A 26,818-nucleotide genomic window follows, 5' to 3' on the forward strand; every position below is an offset into this window, starting at 1 on the left:
CAGCTCTGGTCAGGAAAGGAGAAGATGGACTGCTTTGGGCATCAGTGTGGGAGCCACATTGGCCTAAACAGCTCTCTCCAGAGGATGCTATATGCAGTCAATGCATGTAGAGGACAACAACAAGGACAGGCTGGGGGATCCATGTGGTGGTTTAGCTCTCAAAACAGCTCCTGCAGGGATTCAGAGCAGGGCGTTCAGGGCTAATCTCTGCGTCCCCTCAGGGAACCTGAGGATTACTGCCCTACATCTGCTCACAGGGTTGGGCCCCACCTTGTCAAGGCAGGGGAGGTGCTGACAGCCACTCTCAGTTCTGTAATCGGTTTGGGATAAGCAGCAATGGGCCCTGTCCACTGTGGTGCAGCACCTCTCAACGAGTCCCTTGAGTCCCTTGCTCACAGGCCCAAGGGCTTCTCTTGAGCCTTGCCTAGGGCAGGAATGCACCTCATGGTTTGTGATCAAGGGTTGGCTCCCGGCAGCAGCTACAGAGAGCCACAGTGCAGCTTCCTTGGCTACCTCACACAGCAGTGCCTGGCCATCACTGATACCTACTCAGCAATAGCTCATGGCAGAGTCTTTGGCTACAGCCCCAGCCAGGGTGGGAGTGCAGGTCACACTAATCCCCAGAGCTGTGCTTTCACCTCGCAGCCCATGACCCCCACAATCAGCCAACTTCCCAGCAAAAAAGGCTGCAAAACCCTGCATGGGCTGAGGGGTTGTACTGTTACCAGTATGACATCACCTACTTGCTTCTTCTTCTGCTCTCCTCTGCCTCCTGAATATGCCTCTCAGAGCTCACTGCTGGTCCAGACAACAGCTTCATGGGACACACTGCTGAGCTTTCTTCCTTTCAGGACTGAGGAAGCTGGTTTGGGATCCAGCTCTGGCTGTGCTAGTTCCAAGCACTCAGCTCCATCTGCTGGCTGCTCTGTCCTTGATCGCTATGGAAACATGGAAAGCTCCATTAGGAACAGCCCCACTTTTAGCCAGTCTTCTCCCAGCCCTCACATTCTGCTGTCAAAGCCATAGTCACAGGGCTGACCCAAACCACTTAAATGATGCACGTTTCCAAAAAGGGAACATTACATTGAAAATATTTTATTAAATAATGTTACAAACAGGACAATACATATCAGATTAAATCAGAGATTTTTACTTTATAATCATAACTTAAACATAATTTAAGAAAGACTTTCTAGACATACAAATCTCAGGCTCCCATTTTATTTGTAAATAGTATGCAGGCATGAAATCCATACAAACACCTCCAATTTATTTTAAAATTACTTGGGCCAAGATCAATGGTCACAGACCTACTCAAGAACAACTATTTTACATTACAGTTAACAGCACAGAAACATCCTCAGTAAAAGTTAAAAATTAAATACATATGTATATACATGTATTACAGTGCATAATCCCACAGGGATGAGATAATTTCAGATCTACCTGCTGCCTTCAGAAACCAGAGTACCTTGTATAAGCACTATGGTTCCTAGTGCTATTATTAAAAAAAAAACAAAAACAAACCAGTAGGTTTAAAGTCTCTAAGTTTTTTAGGATATGCAGCAGAAACCCAAATAATTGCCCATATCTGCACAGGCATATTCATTGACTGGGACATCCTCTTAAACTGACTTCCACAAGCCAGGATTGATGGTTTCAAAGCCATTCAATGAATACTTTTTCAGACTGATTATTCTGTTTCTGCCAGCATAACCCATATGACTCCCGAGAAGACACCTCCAGCAGTGTAGTAAGTGATGTGAAATAATGCATGTCTTCACTTCACCTCGGTACCTTTGAGTGGAGCAGAGGAGGAACCAGCCTCCTCTTTAGGCAGCAGTGCACTCTTTGCTCACCATCTGGACAGGAGATGGCAAGCTCCCAGTTATCATAACTACATGACTGAATGTAGACAGTATTTTGCCAGAAGGCCAGAGTTTTACTCTCTGCTTGTCTTCAGTGGAAATACTTGACAGCTTGAGCTCAGAATTTCTGAGCAAATACAGAAGGTCTTTTGTATTGCAAGAGGTAAAAACATCTGGACAGCTGCTGATTTGCATGCAGCTTCATTTTCCAGAAATCTGAGACAAAGGTGGCTTCCATTCCTGCAGAGAGAATAAAATTCCTCCATAAATCAGAAAATTGGCATAGATTTGTATTTGCTCTCATTTCAGAGGAATTTTGTATGCAGCAGGTAGCAAAACTGCACAGAAATGTTACTAATACTATATGCAGCTGGACAGAACCCCAAGCACAATCATCCTTAAGGAGCTGAATAACTATTTCTAATGCAATAAATCCATCAGTCTTGTTAGGAACTTCCATGCAATGCCAAGATGCATATTAGGTACCCCAAAGCACATATTGCTGTTTCAGCAATGGTATAGCAATTAGCAGCTCTGATTGCTTGTGTGATAAAATGGAAGAGAATTGGGGAGTGCAGCCTTCTCATGCACTTACCTGAAACACCTGAGTTAGACATTCTGGCCAGCACTTTGGAAAATACCCTCAGTGGCTGTTTCATGCTGGTTACTGTAAAATACAGAATGAAAAGTACTTTAATGACAACAGATTTATATCAAATGGATTTTAGCAAAGGGATGGCACTGTTTTTCATGTAGTTTTTTGAGACACAACTTACCTGAAAGGAATAAATTTCTTTGCTGCAAGAAGAATAAGAAAAGGTATTAGATTTCAAGACAAAAGCCCCCTCATGCAAACATTTTCTTCTATTAAAAAACTCTGAATATCTCAAAAAATGTCATTATCTATCAATAAATCTCACAGGCAGTTATTAACGTGTCATTAGCCTCATCTCAAGTTCTCATTCACTTTCCCTGGAAGCAGTTACCTATAAATAAAGTGCTGCTTTTTTTCATCTAATTCTTGTTTTCTAAACATTTGTTTTTTACTATTTTTTCACTTTTTTAGATGTTCATCCAAAAGCCAGGCATGGCATGTGTGGGTCTTTGAAAACAAATTTGCAACTTGTCAAAGTACGGGAATTAACACTTTTTCAAAAAGCAAGGTATAGGGCTTTGGAGGTTTTGTTTTTTGATTTCTTTTTCTCCACTGAAAACTTTACAGGAAGGTAAATAAAACCAGACCAACTGCTCACCTTTTCTCCGGAAGCGTTTTGCAAGCCAAAGGAGGAATGATGCCGTGGACAGCAGGGAAGCAGAGGTGGCTGCTATGCCCACAGTGACGTAGCTGACTAGTTCAGGAGCTGAAAGGATGAAAAGGTTTCAGTGAGATCAAGAGGCCTGTGTGGGTTTTGAAGCCCTCTCTACTTCTTCCCTTTTCTTGTGCTCTTCAAGAGGAACCAGAATTGCAGCTTGTAACCCTTAAGTTTTCTCTTGATGAGACAGGACATATCCTGTACCCAAGGTTAAAAGCTGCACACTAAAAATTACCCCCACCCATTGACAAAGCAATGGCAAGGCAACAAGCTCCTACACCAGGGTTTGTCTAACCTCCAGCTTCACATGGCAATTTGTGCTCATTTTATTTTTCATGTTTCAGTTCATATTTTAACTCCCTGTGTGCCCTCTTCCTCTTTGACCAATACTGTTGAGATAATGAAATTATCCAAGGATCTAAATTCTGCTCAAGCAAATATAAGTGGAGCTGAGGTTTTAGGACCTCAAGTATTTCAGGCAGGTTCAGGGTGTTCTCACTGAGGACAGTGACAGAGCTTTAACTTCCTTGAATGAGAAGGCAAGGCTGAGCCTCCTGTCCTTTGAAACTGCAGCCTGACAGAAAAGCTCTGTGAGGTCTTTTGGCTGAGAAGTTCATCCAAGAAACTATCACACCAAATTAAAAAACCTATAAACTTTTCCATGGAGAAACAGATGAATGCAGAATTTCCCACAAGGTTCTGTTTCTCTAGAAAAGCTTTTGTCTTTATTCATATGAAAAAAGCTCAACATGAGAAATATTTTAATGAAAAAACAAACAAAACAACCTGAAATCAGGTTCCAGCTTCTGGGTTTTGGATAAGAAATCAACATTTTTCACCAAGATCTTTTAGTATTTTTACCTTCCTCTATTTTCTTCAATCCATGGACTTCACCAGATGTTCTAGCTCACTGGTTGGTATTACCACCACCACCTCTCCTGACCTCATCTGTCTAGAAACCCAGTGCCACCTCTCTGTGGTTAGTCACAGGTAAAATACCTTCACATGTGGGCAGGCTGGCACTCCAGGTTCCTGAGTGACTGCACTCCAGAACATGAGAGCCGTTGAGATTCCATCCCTCGAGGCAGCTGAAGTGGCAGGAGGTGTTGTACGTGAACATCCCAGCACCATGTGAGCAATCCATAGAGCCTTTCTCAGGAGAGCTCAGTGGTTCACACTGTACAACTGAAACACAGAAAGAAATGGTTAAGAGTCATTAAGGAATTTCCTGCCTTTGGCACTATTGTTTGCACTGGTAGATGTACACTTCATTTTCAAATTCATTTGACTTTGGGATGGGAGCAGCTTACAGAGCTGTGAGCAGGCATTTCTAAGGCAGGGCAACTCACAGCTGAAAATATGGGAGCATAATTTAGTCTGGAGCCATGACCCTAGAGAAATATGGATTTCAATGTGTTCCCCAGTGACCAGCAAACTGCCATTTGCCAAGCAGTAAGTCTCACCTTTGCATTTTGGCGTTGGCTCTGACCACTGTCCCTGTGCCGTGCACTCAGTGCTGGATGGGCCATCCACAACGTAGCCCTCATTGCAGCGGAACTCACAGCGTGAGCCAGAGGTGAGATCTGCGGCATCACAGCTCACAGAGCCTTCTTCTGGCCAGCTTACAGCCTCACACCTCACAGCTGCAACACAAGGAGATCAACACAAATCAGCACAGAGGCCCCAGGAAAACCACATGCCAATGCTGACAGCCCTGAGTGCTCAGGTGAGCAGGGGTAGGGAAAGGTACCTGCACAGGATGGCTGCTGCCTGTCCCAGGCCCCAGAAGACCCACACTGCAGTGTGGCTGGTCCTGTCAGGGTAAAGCCTTCCTCACAGGTGAACTCGCAGACGGTACCCCAGGTGAGCTCCAGAGAGGGATGGGAGCAGTTCACAGCACCATGGGCAGGCATTTCCAAGGCAGGACAGGTCACAGCTGAAGAGCACAAGAGACAGCACAGAGCTTAGTTCCGAGTAGGTCAAGATAAACACTCTCCTTTGAACTGACAAAAGAACATGCCCTGCTTGAAGCTGTCCCCTACAGAGCCACAGTACCTCCCTTCAAACCTAGCGGTGTCTCAGAAACAGTGATTTCAGCATCTTACACAGCGCAACCAGAGCCTCCAGACATGCAGCTAAAGCACACAAGCTATCCTGGGAATGCCTCCAGATTATACTCCACAGTGGACTGCATAAATGGACACTGGCTCCCACTTGGGTTTTATGGAATAAAGAGCTCCTGTAAGAACGCTCCACTCCAAAAGCCTGTTATCCTATGTACTGGGGACACCGTCCCCAAGTGTTGTTTGTCTCCCTGCACTGCTGTTTCCTCATTAATACAAGAGGTGAAATGACCTCACCTTGAGATCTGCTTATGAAAAGTGCTCTACTGCACTTCAATGAGGAGGTCTCTTCAGACTCCTTGATCTACTCTAAGCCTTACTTGATGGCTTCCAACTCAGTAAGTCTCACCTTTGCACCTTGGCACTGGCTCTGACCACTGTCCCTGTGCTGTGCACTCAGTGCTGGATGGGCCATCCACAATGTAGCCCTCATTGCAGTGGAACTCACAGCGTGAGCCAGAGGTGAGATCTGCAGCATCACAGCTCACAGAGCCTTCTTCTGGCCAGCTTACAGCCTCACACCTCACAGCTGCAACACAAGGAAATCAATACAAATCAGCACAGAGGCCCCAGGAAAACCACATGCCAATGCTGACAGCCCTGAGTGCTCAGGTGAGCAGGGGTAGGGAAAGGTACCTGCACAGGATGGCTGCTGCCTGTCCCAGGCCCCAGAAGACCCACACTGCAGTGTGGCTGGTCCTGTCAGGGTAAAGCCTTCCTCACAGGTGAACTCGCAGATGGTACCCCAGGTGAGCTCCAGAGAGGGATGGGAGCAGTTCACAGCACCATGGGCAGGCATTTCCAAGGCAGGACAGGTCACAGCTGAAGAGCACAAGAGACAGCACAGAGCTTAGCTTGTACCAAATCAAATTTTTTTCTTTTCTGAAACTTATCAACATATCCACTAAACGAGAACAGCTTTAGAAAGGAGATCTACTATGGTGCCATTTCAGAAAACAGATAGGAGGGGCAATATCTCAAAATGGAAAACTGACTCTTAAGGCAAGACTGTAAATTCATTTGCAGCTCATAACAGCAACTTGATTTTGATTCCTATTGGGTGATGTTTGATGCTTTTATTTGCTTCAAACTGTAGCTTATTCTAAGCCAACTACCTCAAAAAATAATTCCTACAGCCAGGTGTAACTACCCTGTTATGAGCAGTCTCACAGGTGGGTCATCTACATTCCCTGTTCTCACCTAAGTGGTGGAAAAATCTTTCCCTACAAGCAGGGAAAGATGTTTTTGGCCAGGGCCAAAACATTCATCCTGCCCATTTCATCCCTTCAGCAACAGAGACCCATGTAGTGAAACAAAATAGCACCCACACCATGTAATTAGTTCCAAAGGAATTGGTAAGAGTTCAATTTGTATGTACTGACAGAGAAACAAGTTTACAGAGCTGTGTATAATGCAGAAAGCTCACCTTTGCACGCTGCAAGAGGGGCAGACCAGACCCCAGAGGAGGTGCAGTGTACAGATTCCAGTGCAGTCAGTTCGTAGCCTTCCTCACACTGAACTGTGCAGGACGAGTTGTAGCTGAAGTTCCCCAATGGATGGCTGCACTCGAGGCTCCCGTGATCAGGTTTCTTTAGTGGATCACAACTCTCAACTTCAGAGAAGCACAAGAAGGTACACGGTCAGGGACATGAGCAGCTAAATCAACAAGCCAAAATGAACACCAGCCAGCCTGAGCTGGTCAAAAAGCAGGATGAAATAATCTTACCAAACTCGCATTCAGGGCCATAGAACCCAGGGTTACAACGGCAGGTGTGACTGTTAATAGTCTCTATACATTCTCCACGGCCACTGCAGAGAGATGGGTTGCAAGAAGCTGAAAAAAATAATAATACAGCAAATTATAAAGGAATCAACAATGGTCACTAAGAACGTGGCTAGCAATTTGTTTATCTTTCTGACACTAAGCAAGCCCTTTATATAGCAAAATAAAATCAGAGGGTTTGGTACTTAAGATTATCGTGTCATTTCACAGAAAGGATTCTGAAATCCGCACTTTTGACAGACTAGTTCACAGTGAAAGGATTCTGGCTGGAAACTCCCAAGACCACTTGTTCTCAGGTAGATATTAGCAACATTTAAAATGCAAAAGGAACAATAAATCTAAGTCTTAGAACAAGGACAAGCTCCATCCTGTAAGCAAGCATAAGTGTACAGGTGCTTACAGGGTCAGGTAGCTAATATGTAACACTAAACAACTCATCCCACCCCACAGGGACACACTAGAATGACCTTTATCACTCCATACCTGTGTAGCACAAGGCGACCTTCTTTTTCTCACACTGTTCATCGTTCCATTTGCCATCATCCTTCCCCCTTTTGATGTAGATTTCCACGCAGTCCTCGTTGTTCCCTTTGCCATTTGGCTCACCTGAAGCCCAGTTTCTTGCTTCTTCTGTCAGTTCTTTGTTAGTTCCAACCCAGGTCCACACATCATTAATTTTTCTGATTCCAATCCAGTAGTAACCCGGATTATAGGGTAAGAAGTTGTTGAGATAGTTGATTTCCTCCTTATTCTGAATGGCAACCATGTTAGTATACCTCTTTTTGCACCACTCCTCTGCTTCCCTGTAGGTCATGTTTCTGTCTGAATAATGGTATGTCCAGCCATTCACCCCCTGCAGCACTGTAAGTCCTAGAATGACAAGATGCTCAAAAGTTGGTGTCTGACTATTCCCCTCCTCTCTCTCTAGAAAATTATAAATAAAGCTCTATAAATATTGCAACCTTGTCAATATCTGAAACTGCATAAAAATGAGTGGCAATTATTTTATAAATAATCAACTGGCAAGTTTCAAACCAGGCTTGTCAGCTCCAAGTACAGGGACTTCAGCCTGTGAAATTATGTCTGGCCACACAAAGCTTTGGGACTTCACAGCAGGCTATAGGAGCCAACTATGGATTTGACAGGCAAGCAGGGAAACATCCCATTGCAGCTAGAGGTGCTTCTGTGTGAACCCAGGCTCAGGTTAGTTAGGGCAGGTTCAAAAATTCTTTTAATGCTGAGCTCAAACAGAACAGTCACATTAATATTATCATCCTAATAGTTTTCTACACAGAGCAATACACACTTACCATAAGTAAGAAGAGATAGGAACCACAAGCCAACCATGTTTAAGTGTTTTCTCTTCTTTATCTTTTAAAGCAGATGGCTCTGAGAGACCAAAGAAACACATTTGTAAAGAACAAACACTGACCTGTTACAATTCAGTATAAAATACTGCCTATGCAATTTTTTCTACATACTTTGAAACAATTATTCTAAAAACTTAAATAAACTTTCAATTTTTTGGAAATTATTAATTTTAAAACAGTTCTTCTTATCAAGATACCTTTTAAAAATGAACAGCTTTAAAGAACACAGAATAGCAGCTGTCCAGCTCTCTTTTAGCTGAGCAGTTAAACAGAACAGCACAGTGCATTTCTACTCACAGGTTGCAGCTGCAGAGTCCCCGTGGCAGAAGTTCCTCTGCAATATTTCTCAGTGGCTCCTTTCCGTGGCTAAGTTGATGAACTCGAAGATCAAGTTCAGCTCCAAGTGCCTCGACTCTGTAATCCCCTGCCTTTTATGCCCTCAACTAGCCACTCCTGCACGAGACAGGAAAGACGTTTGGAAAAAAATATCTTGGAAAGCCCCAGGATCTGGCCCTCCCTCCCATTAAAACGGATGTCTTTTCTCCTGACAAATCAACCCTCCAGGAAAGACACATTGTGCTGACAAACTGCCAAGTGCCACACGTTACATGCTCTTGCTGACAGAAACACACAATTCCAGGATATCAAGGAGGAGGAAGACAGTTCGAGTTGGCTGCATGAATGAGCAGATTCCAGTCTTTCACCTGGCATCACGTTTTGCACCAAGGAGGTGCCAGTTCTTCTGGTATCTCAGTAGCAAAGGCACCAACACTCAAAGCTGGTTAACTAAGTTTGAGTAAAAGATGAACTGCAGCACTGGACAAGCCCTTCCCTGTGGACAGCACGCTGTGCAGAGCTCTCATCTGTGGGAAGGTTTGCTAGTCCCAGGATTGCTAATCCTCTTCTACAGTCCTGCTCACAACACAGGTTCATCAGTCACTTGTAGCAGTCAAGCTTGGAACGTGGATTTCACTGGGGCTATATGCTCCAATATCCTGATCTCAATAGAGTTACAATTCCTGAACAGGTGCACGTAATATTTCAGGTGGACAAGACAATACACTGAATTCATGCACATTTATTGTGTATACACTGATTAATTACACTACTGCATAAAGCTTCACCATTATGAATGAGGTTTAATGAGGCTCAACACGCAAAGGACTCAATAGGGGTTGTCACCTATAGGAGGGCACAGGGTAGCACCCACTTCATATCTGTAAAGCATAGTTATAGTTTATACAGTGCATGTTGGAGCTCTTATTTTGGAGCCTCAGCCTTGTCTTACCAAAAAACCAACAGTGACTCCTGGATTCCAAGCTAACATCTCAATTGGGACCAATTCCCAATTTTTTCGCAAAAAAAAATTTGTCACCTCGCCACATCTTAATAGATCTCTGCCCATCAAAGGAATCCACCTCAAAAAAGAGCATAGAATAAAGAGTATATTCTGAAACAGCCTCAGTTACTAACAAAATATGGAAATTGAAAAAAAAAATATATAGAAAGCAAGTCAAAGTTAGTTACTGAAGAGTGTGAGGATTAAAAACAACATACATACATATTTGTAGGGAGAGGAACACTTCCTAGCAGGTGTGAACCAGCAAAGCTAGAAACACAAACTGACCATCAGGAAACTCTGGGAAGTTGAGGTTAGCTCTTAGCTGGCCTGGGCCAGCCTTGCTTAGAAGAACCAGACTTCCAGAGGCTTCCAGGCAGCATCAGGTCAGGACTGCTATGTCTTTAGCCTCTGCTGTAAATTGGGAATGAAAACACTCCCTGTTTGCCAACCCTTCTCTGTTAGGAAGGTTTACCACCTGAAGAAAACAGACAGGAGCTGGTGCTTTTAAAGCACCTGTACAGTACCTTGTGCAGCAGAGCATAATTTCCCAGGGGTTCTGTAAACATTATTGTAACACAGACTAATGTTAATGAGTCTTGATAGGGCAGGCTTTTTTTATCTTCTAAAACATTGATCAGCTGTTATAACTATAGACATTATAGAAAAAAAATTACAGACAACTCCAGAACAGTTTTTACCCTCTCAGGAGCCAGAAAACCCTACACTTTTTTCCCGGATATTCCCTTTCCCAAATCATTTAATGAGCTTCCTACTGGTAAGTGCTCATCCTTGTCATGGCAGAAGCTCTGAAGCCAAGCGGGAAAACTTCAGCAGAATTGCTTTGTCAATGGAATCTCCGGAGGAAGGAAGAGAATATTTCAGAATTTACAATAGTCTTCCTTCACGTGGGCTGTCTGAGACCTCCTGTCTGCAGCAGATAAAGAACCCCCCCCCAAAAAATAACAAAACACCAAAGCCTAAAAGCAATATTGCTTGTAAAAATTCCAGACTAAAAAAAGACTGACTCTTTTTGTTGGCAGTATTCCCTTATACACTCACATGGGACTCTTTTTGGTTTTTCCCAGGGAATTCTGCCATTCACCAATTACCTTTTTATTTCCTTGTAATATCATGGAAGATGAACACATGCAAAATTTTCAAAGGGGGAAAAAAAAAAGCCTGAAAAGCATTTTCCAAAGCACAACAGAAGATAGGTTCTCTTTATTAAAAGTCAAAAGCACTTAAAATTTCAACCCTGTTGCTCAGGAAGACTGGGATTCCTCCGAGCTAAAGCTCATATTGGAAATATGGCCTAAGTTACACACGTATTTCAGGAAAAATACCTGTGATGCAGTTACTTAGGTTGAGCTGTGGATAATCAAGCTAGCAATGCCATGCAGCCTGCCCCTTAGCTGGTTTCCATGTTACTGGTTTGTTCTCTTCCCACAGTTATTTCACATTCATGCTTTTTTCCTCTTTTGCCACTTGATTTGGAAACATAAGAGCCTCCTTTCTGGTGCTGTACAGAGCTGGGAAGTTGTCCACCCTCCTCTTACACTACATGGGCACAGACATAGTTCCTTAAAATTAATACAATTCCTCTCAGCCAGAAAAATAGGAGACTCTAAACTTTAGGCAAATTTTCAGAAATGCTGAACATTTTCTTATACACTCCAGGCTTTAATTCCACAAGTGAAAGCCCAGCTTTTTACAAGCTTTTTTTACGAGTGAATGGGAATACTCCAGATCACCTCTTTTCCCTTACTAACAGAGGTGCCAAACAAGGATTATCTAATAGCAACTGATTTTCTAGTTGGAGGGTTTACTTAGCAGGCCACTATGAGATAGAGAGGGTAAGAAAAGGCTATATAAACATATTAGGAGTAAAAACAACAAACCCCAGTGGGGTGTGCTATTTAAAGGACAGCAATGGACAGAGGACATGTCAAATGGCATTTCTTTCATGCAGAGGAAAGTTGATGGATACTCACTGCAAAAGTGTTATGCACCAGGAAAAGAGAACAGGTCAGAGTAGGAAAGACTGGAGTGAAGACTCTTTATATTAGTTACAGGCAATCAAGCTACTGTTTAAGGATCCAAACCCCAGTAATTACCTTTGGGAGTATGGGAAAAGGTGTCAGAGGGCTGGCAAAAAGCAAATATTGCCTTTCTGTGTCTAGGAAAGGAAGATCAAGGTAATTAGAAGCCGGGCCTTCCACGTGAGCTCCTAGAAAAATACCAGAATAACACTGAAAAAATGTCAAAGAAAACAACTGAAAAATCAGCAGGCAGCTGCTAAGCTGTTCAGAACAGCTGACACTGATAGAATTGATCTCTTCCTGGCAGATCAATCAAGTTTGCGGCCTAGGTTGAGTCAGGAACAAAGAAACAATAGCGGACTATGGTTTGTTATAATTAAGACTTTTAATAATGTCCCATGAGACATTCTTATGAGGAAACAAGTGCAACAATGCTTAGTTGAAATCACCATAAAATGAGCATATAAGAGATAGAATCACTTCTCCAAGGGCAGGTTTTCAAAGATCACTCTCTGTCCAAGAGAACTATTTTATTCCCACCCCCTGTAGAAAAGGGTGATGGAGGAAATAGATCTTTACCACCTTCTAAAACCTAAAAGTTATTCCAGAGTACTTAGGAGGCATGTGGTCAACAATGTTTTATGTCCACTTGGTGCATAACAAGCAGTGGTGGCTTGATTTGTAGTGACAAAGTTTTAAAGGAAAATTTTCCAAAGAAATCATGAAATGCTAAAATGGGAGTTTTGTAGAGTCTACCTTTCTGTTGGAAATTTCAAGTCTTGGTTTGAGAAACATTTTTCAGTATCTTTATCAGTAGCTTATGAAAAATCAATGCAGTGCAAATTATTTTGCATTATCTAAAGTTCTCTGTTGATCTTGCAGAAATCAAAAATCCAAGACAAATGCAGAATATGGTGGGATCTCAGATAAGCAGAATATATAGACGTCTGTTTGCATGGATAACAAAAGACAAATATTCATTTTCCACGTCTTTAGAAAAGACTTTTTCTTCACCTACATGGTAAGATTACATCTGCATTTACATATTTCTGAGTCTTCCTTTTTTACAATGTTAATGATTCTGTTATGTCAACAGACAAAAAATAGAGCATTAAGTACCTCTGAGTAATCCAGTTGCATCTCTCTCCTAGAAGGTGTATTCCTCATTCCTAAATTAAAACACTTGATAACTACTTGTGTCAAAATGTTTTGTGTAACAGACATTTATTCCATGGCAAAGAGCTGTAGAGCCACTTGAAATTTTGAAGTAATGGAAAAGTGTCCAGCTTCACCCACAGTGACGCTCACTAGAAGAGGAAAAATAAGAGCTTTAGCCAGCCTTGAGGGGAAAAGGAGTTCTGGTGCCAGTAGAGAAGGTGTTTCCTGTTTGGAGAGGAGCTTTCACCACTAATTCTTCAAAAATTCAGAGACAAAAGGTTTAAGGCACAAGTTTTCCCCGAGGTCTAGATGGGAAGTAAAGATAATTTCCAAAAACATACTCATCCCTTCTTAGCCTCTGTGTCTCATTAAGTGTGAATAAGGTAGGCAGTGCAACTGCTACCAAGGCGCTGGAATTTTGCAAGGCTGCCTCAGACAGTCTCCACTCTGTCTGCAGTGGAACCCCAGGAGCCAGAAAATCTTATCTCTCCTTCTTATTTCGGGAACTCTGCTGTGACTCACAGTGCTCAATTTCCCCCAAACAGGCAAAAATACCCACTGAAGAATCCACCCTGAGGCCAGGGATCACTTGCACTGGGCCAGCTGGGATTCAGAGCACTGAAAGATGAAAGAGCAAAGGAGCAGAGGAAACAACAACTCACACCTTGAGTTCAGATAAAAGCAGGGCAGGCCTTAACATCACACACTGGCAGTCCATGGGTGCAGGTGGAACTGATCCCATGCAGAACTTGATTATTTCTAATTCCAGTGTTGGAAATCATAGCAGAGAAGGTCTTGGAGCCTTGCCACCCTTCATGCACACAGGAAAGAATGACTATGTAACACATGCATTGACCCAGCATTGCTGATTTTACCGCCCAGCTCTGCTCCACAGCCCCACACTCTCAGCAGGTGAGATGTCCCAGAAGTGGCACTGATGGGAATGCTGGCTCTGAGGAACAGAACAACTACAGCTTTTGGCAAGGGAGAGGAGTGAGGGCAAGTTTCAGGATTAGGAGATTAAGTAGGTGGTTGGTACTGTAAAAACAGTCATCATGAGATATGGTTTTTGTTTTGCAGATTCTTTGCATATCTTCTGCCTAGCTCTGTTCCCAGAAAACACTGCTTTGACTTAGAGAGTATGTGAGCTATGGGTAGCACTGGAGTTCTGACATGACCTTCCATTCTCCATTTGCAGTATTATGAGGGAGAGTACAAAAAAAGGATGAAGAGGCAGTAGCTTCCCTTCTTTACCAATACTCCTCACCATTTGTTTACAAATTCCAAGCTTCAGGTCTATTCTCTTAGTCAGTTCCAGGAACATCATTTTTACACATCAATGGACACAGTATTTAACATGTTTGACTCCATAACCAAATCAGTGCTCAATAACATTTTTAAAAAATCATAAAATACAGCATCTTATAATTTCAATATTATGATCTCTCAAATTTCTCCGTAAGTTTTCAGCCCAAATTGCCCATCTCAAGAGCTGTGCTGCTCTAGAAAGGAATGTCTACTAAGCAAGCTTCAGTCAAGGACAGTCAGATATGTTAGTCCTTAATTTTTTCACTGGCTAACAAGCAGTAAACAAACTCTCCAAATGCTGTCTGCAGCAAATCACAAACTAGAGAGCCTCATTTTTTGAAGGACCTATAAGTTTTGGATCATGTATCTGAAAAGTATTTGGGTGATACTGACCTCGGTATTTCACGCCAAGCCCCAGAGATTATCATCACTGTCTGATGCCACCTATAAAACCAAGCAGCAGAAAGGTCCATCACCAAAACGACTGGAATTCTGTGGAGAGAGGTCTTATCACTTGGTATCTGAAATCTTCAAGGCAGAAGACTAAAGTACAAGGAAAAACTGCAAAGGAGTGAGAAGTAGAACCCCACTCAAGAACAGCTGGCAAAGGCTCATGATTCACACTGCTGATTTTTCTCAGTCAGACCACGAGAGAACAGAAGCTCTTGAATTAAGTACTCTTTCAGGAGCACTTTTAGCCACTCCACAAGTTTGCCACAATCATGAATTATTCAAAGAAATAAATTTATTTCTATCAGCTGGATATGTAATTACTTTTTAGGGCAGGCATGTTTAATACAAGGTTATTAGTGGAGAGTACTTCAATTGCTGCGTTATAGGAGTTATTTCAGTAACAAAGGAATCATCACTAACACTGAAAGCACTGGTATTAAATTGCTTAATATTATCATTTCCCAGAGAAAAAAAACACGGCACCACAAGGTTTTTTAAAGTTCCAGTTAACTGGTGTCAAGATAATTAGGACTTTCCTTATTTCCTGGCGCATGAAAACAATACTTTAACTTTCCCAGTGAACATTTTGCTCTTACAACACTTTTAGATTTCTTGACTCATCAGGAAGAATGAGTGTCACCTCCCCTGAAACTGCTGCGCTTCCACATTTGAGCCTAAAAAGCAACCCACAAAGTCAATTTTCTCAGATGCTGAGCATGTATCCCACCCCACAGACCCCATTAATAACCCTTCACCCTAAGGGTTGTCAAGCTCTGGAACAGGTTGCCCAGGGAACTGGTGCAGCCACCATCCCTGGAGATATTTAGGTGCTTAGGGACATGGTTTAGTGGTGGACCTGGCAGTGTCAAGTTTATGGCTGGACTCTGATCCTAAGAGTTTTTCCCAAACTAAATGATTGATTCTATATTTATCCTTCCTGGTATACATTAGTTGGGGTTTTTTCCCCTTCCATTTATCAATAGGCATTTACTCATCTTTTGTAGCAACACATAATCACAAACAATAGCAGAACCTGATTATTTAGATGACAGAAGTAATAATAAGATAACTGCATTGGATCAGCAGGAAGGGAAGGAATTGCCATTTATCATTTATAAAATAATTCTGGGCCTGCATGCAACGTTCTTACTTAAAGCAGTTAGGAGTTCAGTTTATTTGTACTTCTAAGCAACAAATAAATACAAATAAAATACAGAGGGGAAGCTACCCTACTGCCAAAATAAAATGAAAGATCCAGATTTATGCTTACTTAAAGATAAGTAAATTAGCAGTGCAGTTGCTCTATACCTTCTAGAGTCAAAGATAGACAAAGGTTTATCTAAAGGTTAAGTAAAAGGACAAAAGTTCAGTTTATGTCCAGAATTCTGCAGGTAAGTCTTCATACCGTTACATTCCACATTCCTTCATTCTGATTTTTTTCCTAGGAAATGCAGTCCCAACACCATGACAAAGGAAGGACATGGTTTCCCTCCAGGCTGAGTACCTCCAGCCCTAAACCCACCATCCAAAATACCCTCATATCTCTAATCCATGAGTGCAAATGCATGAGTTTACCTTGAAGAAAAGCAGCTGCAAGGCCCTTCTATTCAGGATGTCACATATCCCACACAAATGAACTCTGATCAATTAAACAACTCATTCACACTGTTTGTCTCTGCAGACCACAGGGTAACAGCTGGGACTCAGGAATCATCACCTGCACACTGCTTCCATCATGCCCCCAACATATGGTGCCAGGCACGGACACGGGGAGCAGGGAAGGACAAGCAAAGGACAGCAGAGCCCTGGAAACAAACCTGGCGGGCTGGTTTCACTGAACAAGGGGATTCAAGGCAGCAGCACTCATTCAGTACTTCAAAGACTAACAATCCTGTGACAGGCAGGTGATATTTATGGTTATTCAGGAGGAGAACCAGGAGAATGACACCCCCTGGTAGCAAACTCTAGGCTTTTCAAAGGGTGGGGATATTCCAAGAAGTGCCCTCTAGAGAAATGCCTTTCCAGGTGTCCATTAGAAATTAGTGTTTAAACCTAGGGAAGAGGGAGCAGCTAGGAAGGCTCAGAAAGGATGCAACAGGCTCAGAAAAGTAAACAAGTTTTCTGCATATAAAGGGATAAAGTCATCCCTTTATATGCATATAAGTCATAGTACAAAAAACCCAAATGGATACAAACCATCTGTGAGTAAATATAGGCCAAAAATTAGAGAGTGTTTCTAACCAGTAGAGCAATGAGGTTATAAAACTGCCTTCTGTGAGGAGCAGAACAAAAGACTTGGTTTTCATCAGACCTTGTTCAGGTTCTGAAAGGGATCATAGGAGAGCATTATTCATCAAAGCAAGGTATGAAAGGCCCAGAAGAGGCCCTTTACACTCCTGCATGCCAGAGGTTGGCTCGGATTCCTAACCCTCAGTGCACAAACCAAGCCTCTGGCTCCTGGACTGGCTATATACATACACAGATCTCAAAGATGTTAATGCTAAGACAGATAATGTTATTATCCTGAATTTGTTCCAGCTTCTTCACTAATCTGAGGAGCTGCTAATCAACAGCTGTCGAAGAAAAATCTTTATTCAAATCCTATTAAATTGTGTGAGCCAAGCAGCAAAGCAGACCCATGGTCTTTGATGTCCATGATAATTACAACTTACAACAGTGTGTTTCATTTGCACCAGTGTATTAGGCATTCTTCTGCTCAACTCCAGGCTGCACTCCCACTCTGGGATAAAAAAAATTTGCAAAGTACAGCTGAACATTGACCCTCATTTTATTTTCTCTATCGCATGTTACATGTGATGGAAATCCCCTACTTCAAACTTCTTTCCTTAATATTTTCCTGTAATACAACCAGAAGTCAAATATATCCCTATATCTTGTGCTCTGCTGTCAAAGAGCTTAATAAAGGGAAAAATTTATACAGCTGGAGTTCAATGTGATTGCTTCCCTTTTCCTGACTCTGGGAACCTGGATTGGCCTGATGGCTTTAGAGAATCCCGTGTTAAACTTCACCACAGCACAACAATGTTCCTTTTCTAGTCACTTGCCATTTAGAGGTTAAATATCAAAATAAATATCAGGATGTTTTGACACTAAGATACTCCTATTTGCCTATTCTCAAATGAAATGTTACATTTGATCTTGAACTGCAATCCAGTTTGTTTCTTTTAAGATGTCCTACAAGTTCACTAGCACAGTCTGGGCACTGAAAGCAAACAAGAAATAGCAGATCTGAGACCTACACAGTAAACTGATCCTGGATTTTGGCAGGATAAGCCCATCAGATCTGAACTCTGTTTCTGCAGCCAGGTGACCTCTGTGACCTGAACTTGCTCAATTACAACTGGCTTTGATATCTCCATATACAGCAGCAGAACAGCCTCACCTTCTCTTCCCCATCCTTCATTTCAATCCATATTAATAAGTGGCAGTTGGCAGTAATCCATTATAATTTCTGAATAATTCCACTCAAGGCCAAATTAGCTTTTAACTACAGATCAGAAAGTCTCATATGCCATCATAAGGGCTACCCCATTTGGGCTTTCAACCCAGGCTTTTTCAGGGATCTTTTCTGTTACAAGGTTACTGAGAAGAGAAGTTACTGATGTTTTCTTAGTAACCATCAGTTACTGCACAATTAACTTTTCCCTAAAGGTGTTTCTATAAAGTTACTTTAAAAGAAATCCAAACATCACAACCTTAACGCCAACACAAAGCCCAGCAGAAATGCAGTTAAGTATGACAAGAATGTCTTTGTCCCCATCAGCATTTTCCATCACCCAAACATTTCACCCAATACACAGGAACACATTCTCTCAGCAAGCACTCACAGGGTCTCAGTCCTCCACCTATTTTCATCAAACCTGTATGAATATGGTAACATCAACTGTTCTATCACAATCTCAAGCTGAGTTGACATTTATTAACATTTCCAAGAGAAATCATTAAGCAGAAAAAGCATGGTCACCCTCTCATGAGGGGTACAATGGAGAACACAAGGCTATAACCTGCTTTATCCCTCTGGAGATGCTCAGGAAGTACTTACAGTAGGTATCAGGATGTCACGTTCCTTTACAAAAAGGAACTGGAGTAGCTACAATAGTTACACCCAGTTATCAGACCATGCCACATGAACCACAGTTTTTGCTGCTTCTTTTTAATCTCTCCAATTCCTGGAATAAGTAGAGAAGTTTGATCAAGTTCAAATGCACCAGCTCAACCAGTATCTTGGCTGACACACTCCAAATTCATCCTAACAACGTGTTTTGTTACACCAACACTTTAATCCACTGCAACACACATTGCAATATTATTGCGACCCAAGCCAGTGTAAGGATAGGTGAATTTTCCAAGGCCATATGAATTAAAACAATCTGATAGGAAGGACACAAACAGAGCAATTTTAGTCATTTGGGTCAGTCCAAAACCTGCAAACCATAATGTAAAACAAGCCCTATTTGTAACACAGAAGAAGTAAAAAATTCTGGCAATGCTGACCCTTATGATTTGCCTATAACTACTCAAGAAAAATATCCACTATCTTATCTTAATTATCATCACATCAGTTCACTGTTATCTGACTTGTTTACAATACTTTTTCTTAGAACAATGGGTTTTAGGACACCACTGCAAAAAGACAAGATGTCACTTGGCCAAATAAATAAAAAAACCCTTATTTTTTCAAAAAGTAGTGCCAAACTCACAGTTAGCTATGAGTAAGTCCATCACAAAAGGAAAGTCCCTCCATGCAGTTCTGTGGAAAACAGGCTGTCTCTGGTTTAAGACCCCTGTTGCCCCACGCCATCCTCTTTGTACCCTCGAGGCCCACAGTGACGCACTAATGGTTCCTACCAACAGCAGGGAATTTTTGCCTTCAGCCTAAAAGCCAACAGGAAACTCCTATACCTCAGCATGGAATGGATTTTGGATAAGGTGGATGCTTGGGAAGACAAAAGCATTAAGGAAAACAGGATAAAGCTCTGCTTTGACTATTATTAAGTCACAAACTTATTTGCTCAAACTCATGTCAGATGAAGCCCAATGCCTGTTCTCCTTGTTGAAGGCAAATTCCTCTCAAATTTAGCTTCTATCTAAGGTATGTCACAAGTATTTCCTTTGCCATCTTTACCATTGTTGTTTGTTGCTAGCCCCTTCCGTGCATCGTAACTGAAATAGGGCAATAAAGTTTTCTACAGTCACGCAAAAGACTTCTGTGCTTGAGGAAATGAAGCATTCTCTTCCAGTAAAAAAATAAAGGGGGTGAGTTATTCAAACAAGCAACCTCCATAATGCTTTCTTAATAAAAGATAAATAGGAACATGAGATATTAGGCAAGATTAGCAAACAAAATAATTAAGGAATAAGCTGTGTACACAGAAACAATCAAAACAAAAACAGACCTCTTAGGTTACTTGAAACAAATTTAAAGGACTAATTCACTACTGGACAAAGCAAGCTTAATCAGCCATCTCAGCTCCGTAATACTCTCTAAGACATAGGATCCTAAAGGGGACCTCACTCAGGCACAGATGTTATCACTTTCCCTGACTACCTTGGAAATCCCAAACAGCTGAGACAGGAGGATTGACTTCTATTTAAAGCCCTTCACACCTCTTCATCCCCTAAAATTTAGCAAACAAGGATTTAGCTTCCTGGGGCTCTGTTCATTTTCCTCACAGTGGTGCTGCTACTCTGCACAGATAAGGTAACTAACAACAGTCTCTGAAACAACAAAATACTAGAAATTTTTATTAGGGGTTGTTTTGGCCAATACAGTAGTTTAGGAAACAACTCTAGTTGTAAAGTAATAAGTCTCAAAATAAAGTCTAACCCCAAATTTACATTTATCTTTGTAGTATCTCTAAATGTGTATTAAGATGAGACATACTCTTCCTCTGTTTTACTGATGCTTTTAATGAATTACACCTTAATTTATATAGTACACTGTCTGCATTCAAGTACTAGTTTTAGATTTTAAAGCTCTTACGGGTGGAGAAATTCATGTCAACAATAATTTACTACTTGTATATATGAAAAGAATAAAATAGTTCAGTTAGAAGTGACCTACAATACAGTATTTTAAAAAGTAGTTATGTTGAAACTCATTTGTGGAGATATTCTGAAAGTTTTAAAGTAGTTCCTACTCTTTAAAATGTGAGAATTCATAATACAAGACTGCTCAGCACTGCATGGAAGTAATTTTTTTTAATTCAGCAAATATTATATATTTTTTTTTAATTCAGTAAAAATAATGTATTTCAGTAAAAATTTACTCTCGGTGAACTGGTGACAAGAGGAACGGTTTTAAGCTGAAAGAGGGTAGATTTAGATTAAATATCGGGAAGAAATTCTTCCCTGTGAGGCCCTGGCACAGGTTGCCCAGAGAAGCTGCAGACGCCCCATCCTTGGAACGTTCAAGGCCAGTTTGGATGGGGCTTGGAGCAACCTGAGATAGCATAAAGTGTCCCTGCCCGTGGGGTCTTCAAAGTGGTTACTAGGGCAAGAGTGATCTGTAGGTGTGCTGCCCCACAGCTCACGCCGCTCATTATTTGACCGATGGGCCCCTGAGGGCCTCACTCAGCCCCTCCCCGCCCGCAGCCCCGCCCGCCGCCATCGCGCCCGCCCCCGGCCCCGCCAGGCCCCGCCATGGCGGCCGTGCGGGACGTGGAGATCGACCCCGAGGGCACCTTCAAGTACATCCTGGTGCGCCTGCAGCGCCCGGGTGGCGGCGAGCAGCGGGACATCGTCCGCGGCACCGGGTCGGCCGAGTTCCACAGTGCGTGACAGCCCGCGGCGTGAGGGGGCGAGCGGGGGCGGCCGCGGCAGGGCCCCGTCACCGTCCCCGGCGGGGCTGAGGGGAGCGGGAGCCGCCGTCCCCAGCAGCTCAGGAAGCCCCTGTTTTCCCAGTTCTACGTCCCTCGTGTGACATGAAAGCCGGGCCCATCTCTCTGTCGGGTGCCATTCCCAAACCCGATTTAAGAGAGCGAGATGCGCTAAGTAAAAAACTAAAATAATAATTGACATACTTTTCTATACTTGTGAAGAGAAATATCCCTCTCTTGTAGGTGGAAAAAGCTGGAGGACAATGAGTGCAAAACAGAGTACTTGATGCCTAGTGCGTATTCTAATGGCTGTCACCGTTCTTCTTGTGCAGATCACATATTTGAAAAAGTGAATCCTGAGATGGAAAAGCTGGGATACGAGTGCAAGTGCCTTGGAGGAGGGAAAATTGATCACAATAGCAAAGACAAGAAAATCAGGGTATTTGGGCTCTCTACAGTAAGTGCATCTCATATTCATTTAAATCCTTTTGTCTCTGATGTTCTGTAGTATGGTGGCTTTTGGCAATTTTCGTCACAGTGTAAACATTAACTGGAAAACTCGCCTGGCTCACTTGTGAGACAGATTAGAAAAACAATAGTTTTAGGGTGGGAGACCAAAAAGATAAAGTTGGTTATTACTCAGCGTTAGGTTAAGTTATAATCAAGACCAAAAATGAAAGCAGACATCTCTTGATTCAGTCTTTCCATCTTACTGCTAGAGCAGGAATGGCCCATTTGTAGCTACAGGGACTTAATTCAGTTATTGCGCGATCTTTATTTGCCAACAAAAATGTTGGTTGGTAGTGACCAGCTAAATCATGTCTGTTATTCTGTGTGTGTTGGCTGAGAAGAGTAGACCCAGTTTAGGTGTGAATTTTTAGTAGGTGAAGATGTAGTAATGTGTATTGTGGAATAAAAATAGCATTTTTGTTACTCCTCACATTTCCATGTAAGCTCAGTTTCTTTAGGAAAGACTCAATAAGTGTTCAGGATTTCTCTAATGTAGGGAAATGCTGTAGTCTGTTTCTGGTGTTGCTCAGTGATGAAGCATAGCTGCCTCTGTAGTAATAACTGTGAGTAAAGATTCTAGGCTTTTAATTTAGACAAGAAGAAAATAGTTCTATTAAGTTCCTTTAATTTCCTATAGTAAGTGATGGTTACTTCAAATTTGCTTACCTTAGATGAGCGGTGAAGGTTGGGCCTTGAATGTATCAAGTGTTTGTTAGTGATGCTTTTGTTCCAAGATGACTCTTGCCACCTGGAATCATAAGAAAAGAAAAACCTCTTCAGGATTTGTGTGGGGTGGGAAGGCAGCGCTTCTTCTGTTAAATTCTCATAATTTTAACTCCTCACCACAACTGTGTTTTTTGATGAGACTTGACACCTATATTATTCAGCCGCCAAACCAGTGTTAATGGCAGTGGTCAACTCTTGCTTTTGTTGTCTATGCAAAATACCTTTTTTCTCTGCTTCTGGTACCTTGATGCTTACACAGGAGGATGATGTAAAAGCAGAGTTTTATTGGCATGAGGGCTTGTCAGGCAGAGACCTGGAGGGCCAGATGACCTCAGTTGCAGGTCAGAAGTTAATATATTAATTACATTGGTTTAATGCTTCTCTTGACTTAAAAGTTTGTTGTCAGATTCTAAAACAGAACTAACCTGGTGCTTTATGGAAATCAGAGAAATAATCATTGACTTCTTTTGAAGTAGATGTTGTGTTGCTATTTGCAAGGCTGGTCTTTATTTGCAAGGCTGGATGGGGTCTTTAAAGTGGTTACCAATGTAAGAGTGATCCGTAGCTCTTGCTTTACAACTGGCATAACCACATTATTTGGTATTTTTCAGAAGTGTGAGTTTTATAACACATCAATTTTAACCTGTGCAGTTTAAATGCAGTTTACTTAAGCTGTTCCTCTTGGGGCTGAGTCAGTGATGAATAAGAGTACATGTTTTGTGTGATAATGCAGTCTTGAGCTATTTTTTTCTCAGTCTTCTAAGTTAAGTGTTGTATGAAATATTACTGGAAAAAGAAAGCAGCCCGTAAATCACAGGTTTTAATCAGTACACTGCACTGTTGTGCAGTAAAGGCTTTTTCACTGGGAAAAAAAATTGCAGTTCTATTATAAGAAATCAAGATAACACATTCAGTCATGTAAGACAATAACGGAAAGGCAGCTTCTACTACAACTGGTTTAAATTTCAGTGAAAGTAACACTGAGCAGTGATTTTAAATGAGGGTTAAAAATCACGTGGGTCATCTGACCTGGCCTTAGTTTGGAGTTGCAATGGCATAAGAGCACAGATACTTAAAACTAAGCCATTAGGAGTTAAGGCAAGACTGCAAATAAATAAAACATGAAGACTGATTTCTTTAGTGGCTAGAAGAGTACTCAAATGTTTGCACATGTGGTGGCTTATTCCCTTTTCCTTCAGCTGAGCCAAATCAGATGTTTGTGTGCCCATACATTAAAGTGGGTCAGTGCAATCTCTGTGGTTTAAAAGAACATTCAGCAAATATGGTGGCTGAGGGGTTTGAAACACTTTAAAACAAGCTTTCTGATGGAGAAATTATGTGAAAAATGCATGTTGAAATTACTTGAGCCCATCTCATTTATTTTCTAAAATTTGAATTGGGGGGGAGTTGGAAAGGACAATAGGAAAATATGATAATGCAAGAATAATTCTTTCAGAACCTGTATTTGATTTGTATGTGAACAACTTGAAGTATCAAATTCCAACTGGATCATTTGTGTAGACAAGAACTGGATGGTTCTGAAGACTTACTGTACGTGTCCAATAAACATTTGTTCTGTCTTGCAGGGCTATGGAAAAGCAGATCACTCAGTGACTGTAGAGATACTGAAGAAAGTGTATACAGACTATGAAATTACATGGTCAGATGACAAGAAATAAACTGTGAACACAATCAGCAGTTGAAAACTGGTAACTGTGAGCTGTACTTTGATTATAAATAAAAGTTCAATGTGTCTATGTATGTAGGCATAAATCTGGAGTAACTGGACTCTGCTGTAATTTATAATACTGTCGTTAATCCCCAGAGATACCTCATTTTTCATTCCTTTGTGCAGAATATGTAGTTCTAAGCGTTTTTCCTCTCCTTTTGATGTGCTGTCTAATTAAACACTTCCACATTATCTGACCTCCAGTTTGTTTTCATCCAGTCCTGTCTCACTGATATATTGTAGGATACATCAGGATTTTGCCATCAGCTTAAAACACCACAGGACCAAACCTGTTCTCTCGTCTTTTGACCACAGGTTTTTTTCAGTTTCCTTTATTTTTCTATTACTTTTTAGGCTTTTGATCTTATCCACATTAACAAAAATTGGTGTGGAGGGTGGGGTTGGCTGTTACATTTCTTCACCAATGATCTAAATCTTTGATTTACTCCATGGTTTTGAAAATCCAGTATTTGTGTTCCATAAAAGTAATGATCAATGTCTTTGTTCTGTGAGATCCTCCCTATAACAGACTGATGGCAATGTCAAATTCTGCCAATACTGCTTTCCTTCTGATTCCCCTATATCACTTTTATTCCCTGTGAGAATAATCATGCTTTTTTTCCAGCAATAATTGTTATAACCACCTCCTGGCAAACCCAGTACACCTGGACAGTGTGTGAATTAACTTACCTGCTTCCTGTTGTTGGCAGGATGTTGCCCTTTATTAGTTGTGAAAGGACTTGCTACAGATTTCACTTTTTTTGTTTCCTGCCAGTCTTCTTTTAATTCATTTGTGGATTTCAAGGGAATACATTGCTGACTTGCAGTCTTCAAGAGGTATTTGTGTATAAATTCTAGTTCTTCCCTTTGCTGTGGCTCCTATTGCACTTATCCACCAGTATCTGGTGGTATAGAGTAGCTTTTTCTTTTCAATTTCCATGTGACTCTTACAGTAAAAACTATGACATTTGAGAGGCTTTAGTCCAGTTTCTATCACAAATAAAAAAATCCTGCTGTTACTGCCTTGTTACACTAGTTATCCATCTTATGTCACCTTTCTGTGGCTTTGTTTTGGGTGAGCAGAGAGGAATTTCCTGTTCTTATCCTGAAAATGTTCAGTCCATTCCTCATTAGCAGAATTCCAGGTATCTCCACCCCAATAATCACCTTGGAGCAGGATCTCTTGAACCTGGTGCTGCACCACTTCAAATGATTGCATTAAGATTTTGATTTCAGAGCATGATTAAATGTCTGTGTGCCTTGTAACCAAGAATAGCATACAGGTCAGTAATTTGCAAATTGGGCACTTCCCACTTCCATTCTCATGGGTTTTTTCCCCCTAAGCTCTAGTAAAATAACTGTAATTGCCAGTATACAAAGCTGGGTTTTAAATAGCCTCATTTCCCAAAACTAGCCAATAGTCTTTAAAGGGAAGTCATCAGTAAGGATAGTACCCGTTAAAATAAACAAGCTTTTTAATTTAGTTTCCTGAGGTATTTAATGAGTGATTTTAATCTTTCTCTCCACAACACTTACGGGAAAGACCTAATTTAGACCGGATTTCTTATTGTAACGGCTTGTTCAAAAAGTGAGGGGATGGGATGAGGGGAGAAAAAGCAGGTATATTATGTTGAAACACCAACAGAACAATCAGCCTACAGAGCTAAGTGTTGAATCCTGCTTCTTGTCAGCATGTATCTGCTGAATTTTAAGACCAGAACTCATTTGGAATTACGGAAATCCCAATGCTAATTTTGCTGATTTCACCTGAGAAAAACATCCTTCATTATTTCCCATCTGTAATTCTGAAAGGGGAATTTAATTATACTATGTGGGGTTACCTGTTTTGCAGGTGTGCAGTCACTGAGACTATGGCTCTAGCAGTCTTCTGCTGAAGTCCTAAAACATCTGATGCTGTATTTGCACAAAAACAGAGCTATGTTTGAGCAAGATACTCAGTAAAAGTGTAGTATTTAAACCTAAGACAGCAAGTTTGATCATGGGATATTATCAAGAAGAAACATTTTAGTAGAAGATTGTAAGTACCTTCTTCCTTTATTCATCAGAAAATACTTGATATTCTTGTTCTTAACCATATTCTTTGTCATAGTGGTCAGCATTTCTTATTATTTCAGGTGTGGTTCTCTGACACAGCACCAGACCCAGCAGGTGTAGAACAACCTATTCAGTCCCTGCGTGCAAGCCATGATTTGTCTTTGTCAAAAAGGTTTGAAAAATTGTAAATCAGTTTGTTTCT

At 41.5% G+C, this 26,818-nt stretch overlaps 3 protein-coding genes and 1 long non-coding RNA gene across 6 annotated transcripts in view; 2 read left to right on the forward strand and 2 right to left on the reverse strand.

Annotated features, from left to right (window-relative positions):
* RXRG (retinoid X receptor gamma) overlaps nt 1-836 on the reverse strand; it is a 48,036-nt gene extending 47,200 nt beyond the window's left edge. The window contains exon 1 of the mRNA XM_027694655.1: nt 744-836. The gene's annotated coding sequence lies outside the window, so the exon portion shown is untranslated. The remainder of the gene's footprint in view (nt 1-743) is intronic.
* Nucleotides 837-1,095: 259 nt separating this feature from the next.
* Nucleotides 1,096-26,697, reverse strand: SELE (selectin E). Of its 3 annotated transcripts, XM_027694642.1 has the most exons (19): nt 25,252-25,388; nt 22,773-22,854; nt 19,904-20,009; nt 11,914-12,026; nt 11,143-11,356; nt 8,755-8,910; nt 8,398-8,476; nt 7,571-7,957; nt 7,031-7,138; nt 6,731-6,916; nt 5,941-6,126; nt 5,654-5,833; nt 4,932-5,117; nt 4,645-4,824; nt 4,181-4,366; nt 3,122-3,229; nt 2,645-2,666; nt 2,464-2,535; nt 1,096-2,108 (listed from the first exon to the last, which is right to left on the reverse strand). In XM_027694642.1, exons 7-18 carry the CDS (start codon nt 8,432-8,434, stop codon nt 2,478-2,480), a joined length of 1,824 nt encoding a protein of 607 aa, XP_027550443.1. In that variant the 5' UTR covers nt 8,435-8,476; nt 8,755-8,910; nt 11,143-11,356; nt 11,914-12,026; nt 19,904-20,009; nt 22,773-22,854; nt 25,252-25,388; the 3' UTR covers nt 1,096-2,108; nt 2,464-2,477. The 3 variants fall into 3 exon arrangements, with proteins under 3 accessions (XP_027550443.1, XP_027550442.1, XP_027550445.1); XM_027694641.1 differs by lacking the exons at nt 11,143-11,356; nt 11,914-12,026; nt 19,904-20,009; nt 25,252-25,388 and adding an exon at nt 26,608-26,697; XM_027694644.1 differs by lacking the exons at nt 11,143-11,356; nt 11,914-12,026; nt 22,773-22,854; nt 25,252-25,388 and having other exon boundaries at nt 19,904-19,930.
* LOC113973060 (14 kDa phosphohistidine phosphatase-like) lies at nt 21,355-24,758 on the forward strand. The gene is made up of 3 exons (XM_027694737.1): nt 21,355-21,550; nt 21,929-22,053; nt 24,419-24,758. The coding sequence occupies exons 1-3, from the start codon at nt 21,421-21,423 to the stop codon at nt 24,509-24,511; spliced, it is 348 nt and encodes a 115-aa protein (XP_027550538.1). The 5' UTR covers nt 21,355-21,420; the 3' UTR covers nt 24,512-24,758.
* LOC113973066 lies at nt 25,908-26,805 on the forward strand. The gene is made up of 2 exons (XR_003536109.1): nt 25,908-26,599; nt 26,697-26,805. It is a non-coding gene; the product is annotated as an uncharacterized LOC113973066 (long non-coding RNA).
* The last annotated feature ends 13 nt before the right edge of the window (nt 26,806-26,818 follow it).

Source organism: Neopelma chrysocephalum, unplaced genomic scaffold (genome assembly GCF_003984885.1).
Source record: "Neopelma chrysocephalum unplaced genomic scaffold, ASM398488v2 Primary Assembly neopelma1_98, whole genome shotgun sequence".
NCBI lineage: Eukaryota > Metazoa > Chordata > Aves > Passeriformes > Pipridae > Neopelma > Neopelma chrysocephalum.

Coding starts and splice junctions, on each gene's coding strand:
- SELE (XM_027694641.1), bottom strand. CDS start 8,434: ATGGTTGGCTTGTGGTTCCTATCTCTTCTTACTTATG. Junction 5,834..5,940: donor GCAGCAGCCATCCTGTGCAG/GTACCTTTCCCT, acceptor CTTGTGTTGCAG/CTGTGAGGTGTGAGGCTGTA. Junction 3,230..4,180: donor CAGCCTGCCCACATGTGAAG/GTATTTTACCTG, acceptor TCATCCTTTCAG/CTCCTGAACTAGTCAGCTAC.
- LOC113973060 (XM_027694737.1), top strand. CDS start 21,421: ATGGCGGCCGTGCGGGACGTGGAGATCGACCCCGAGGGCACCTTCAAG. Junction 21,551..21,928: donor CGGGTCGGCCGAGTTCCACA/GTGCGTGACAGC, acceptor CTTCTTGTGCAG/ATCACATATTTGAAAAAGTG. Junction 22,054..24,418: donor GGGTATTTGGGCTCTCTACA/GTAAGTGCATCT, acceptor TCTGTCTTGCAG/GGCTATGGAAAAGCAGATCA.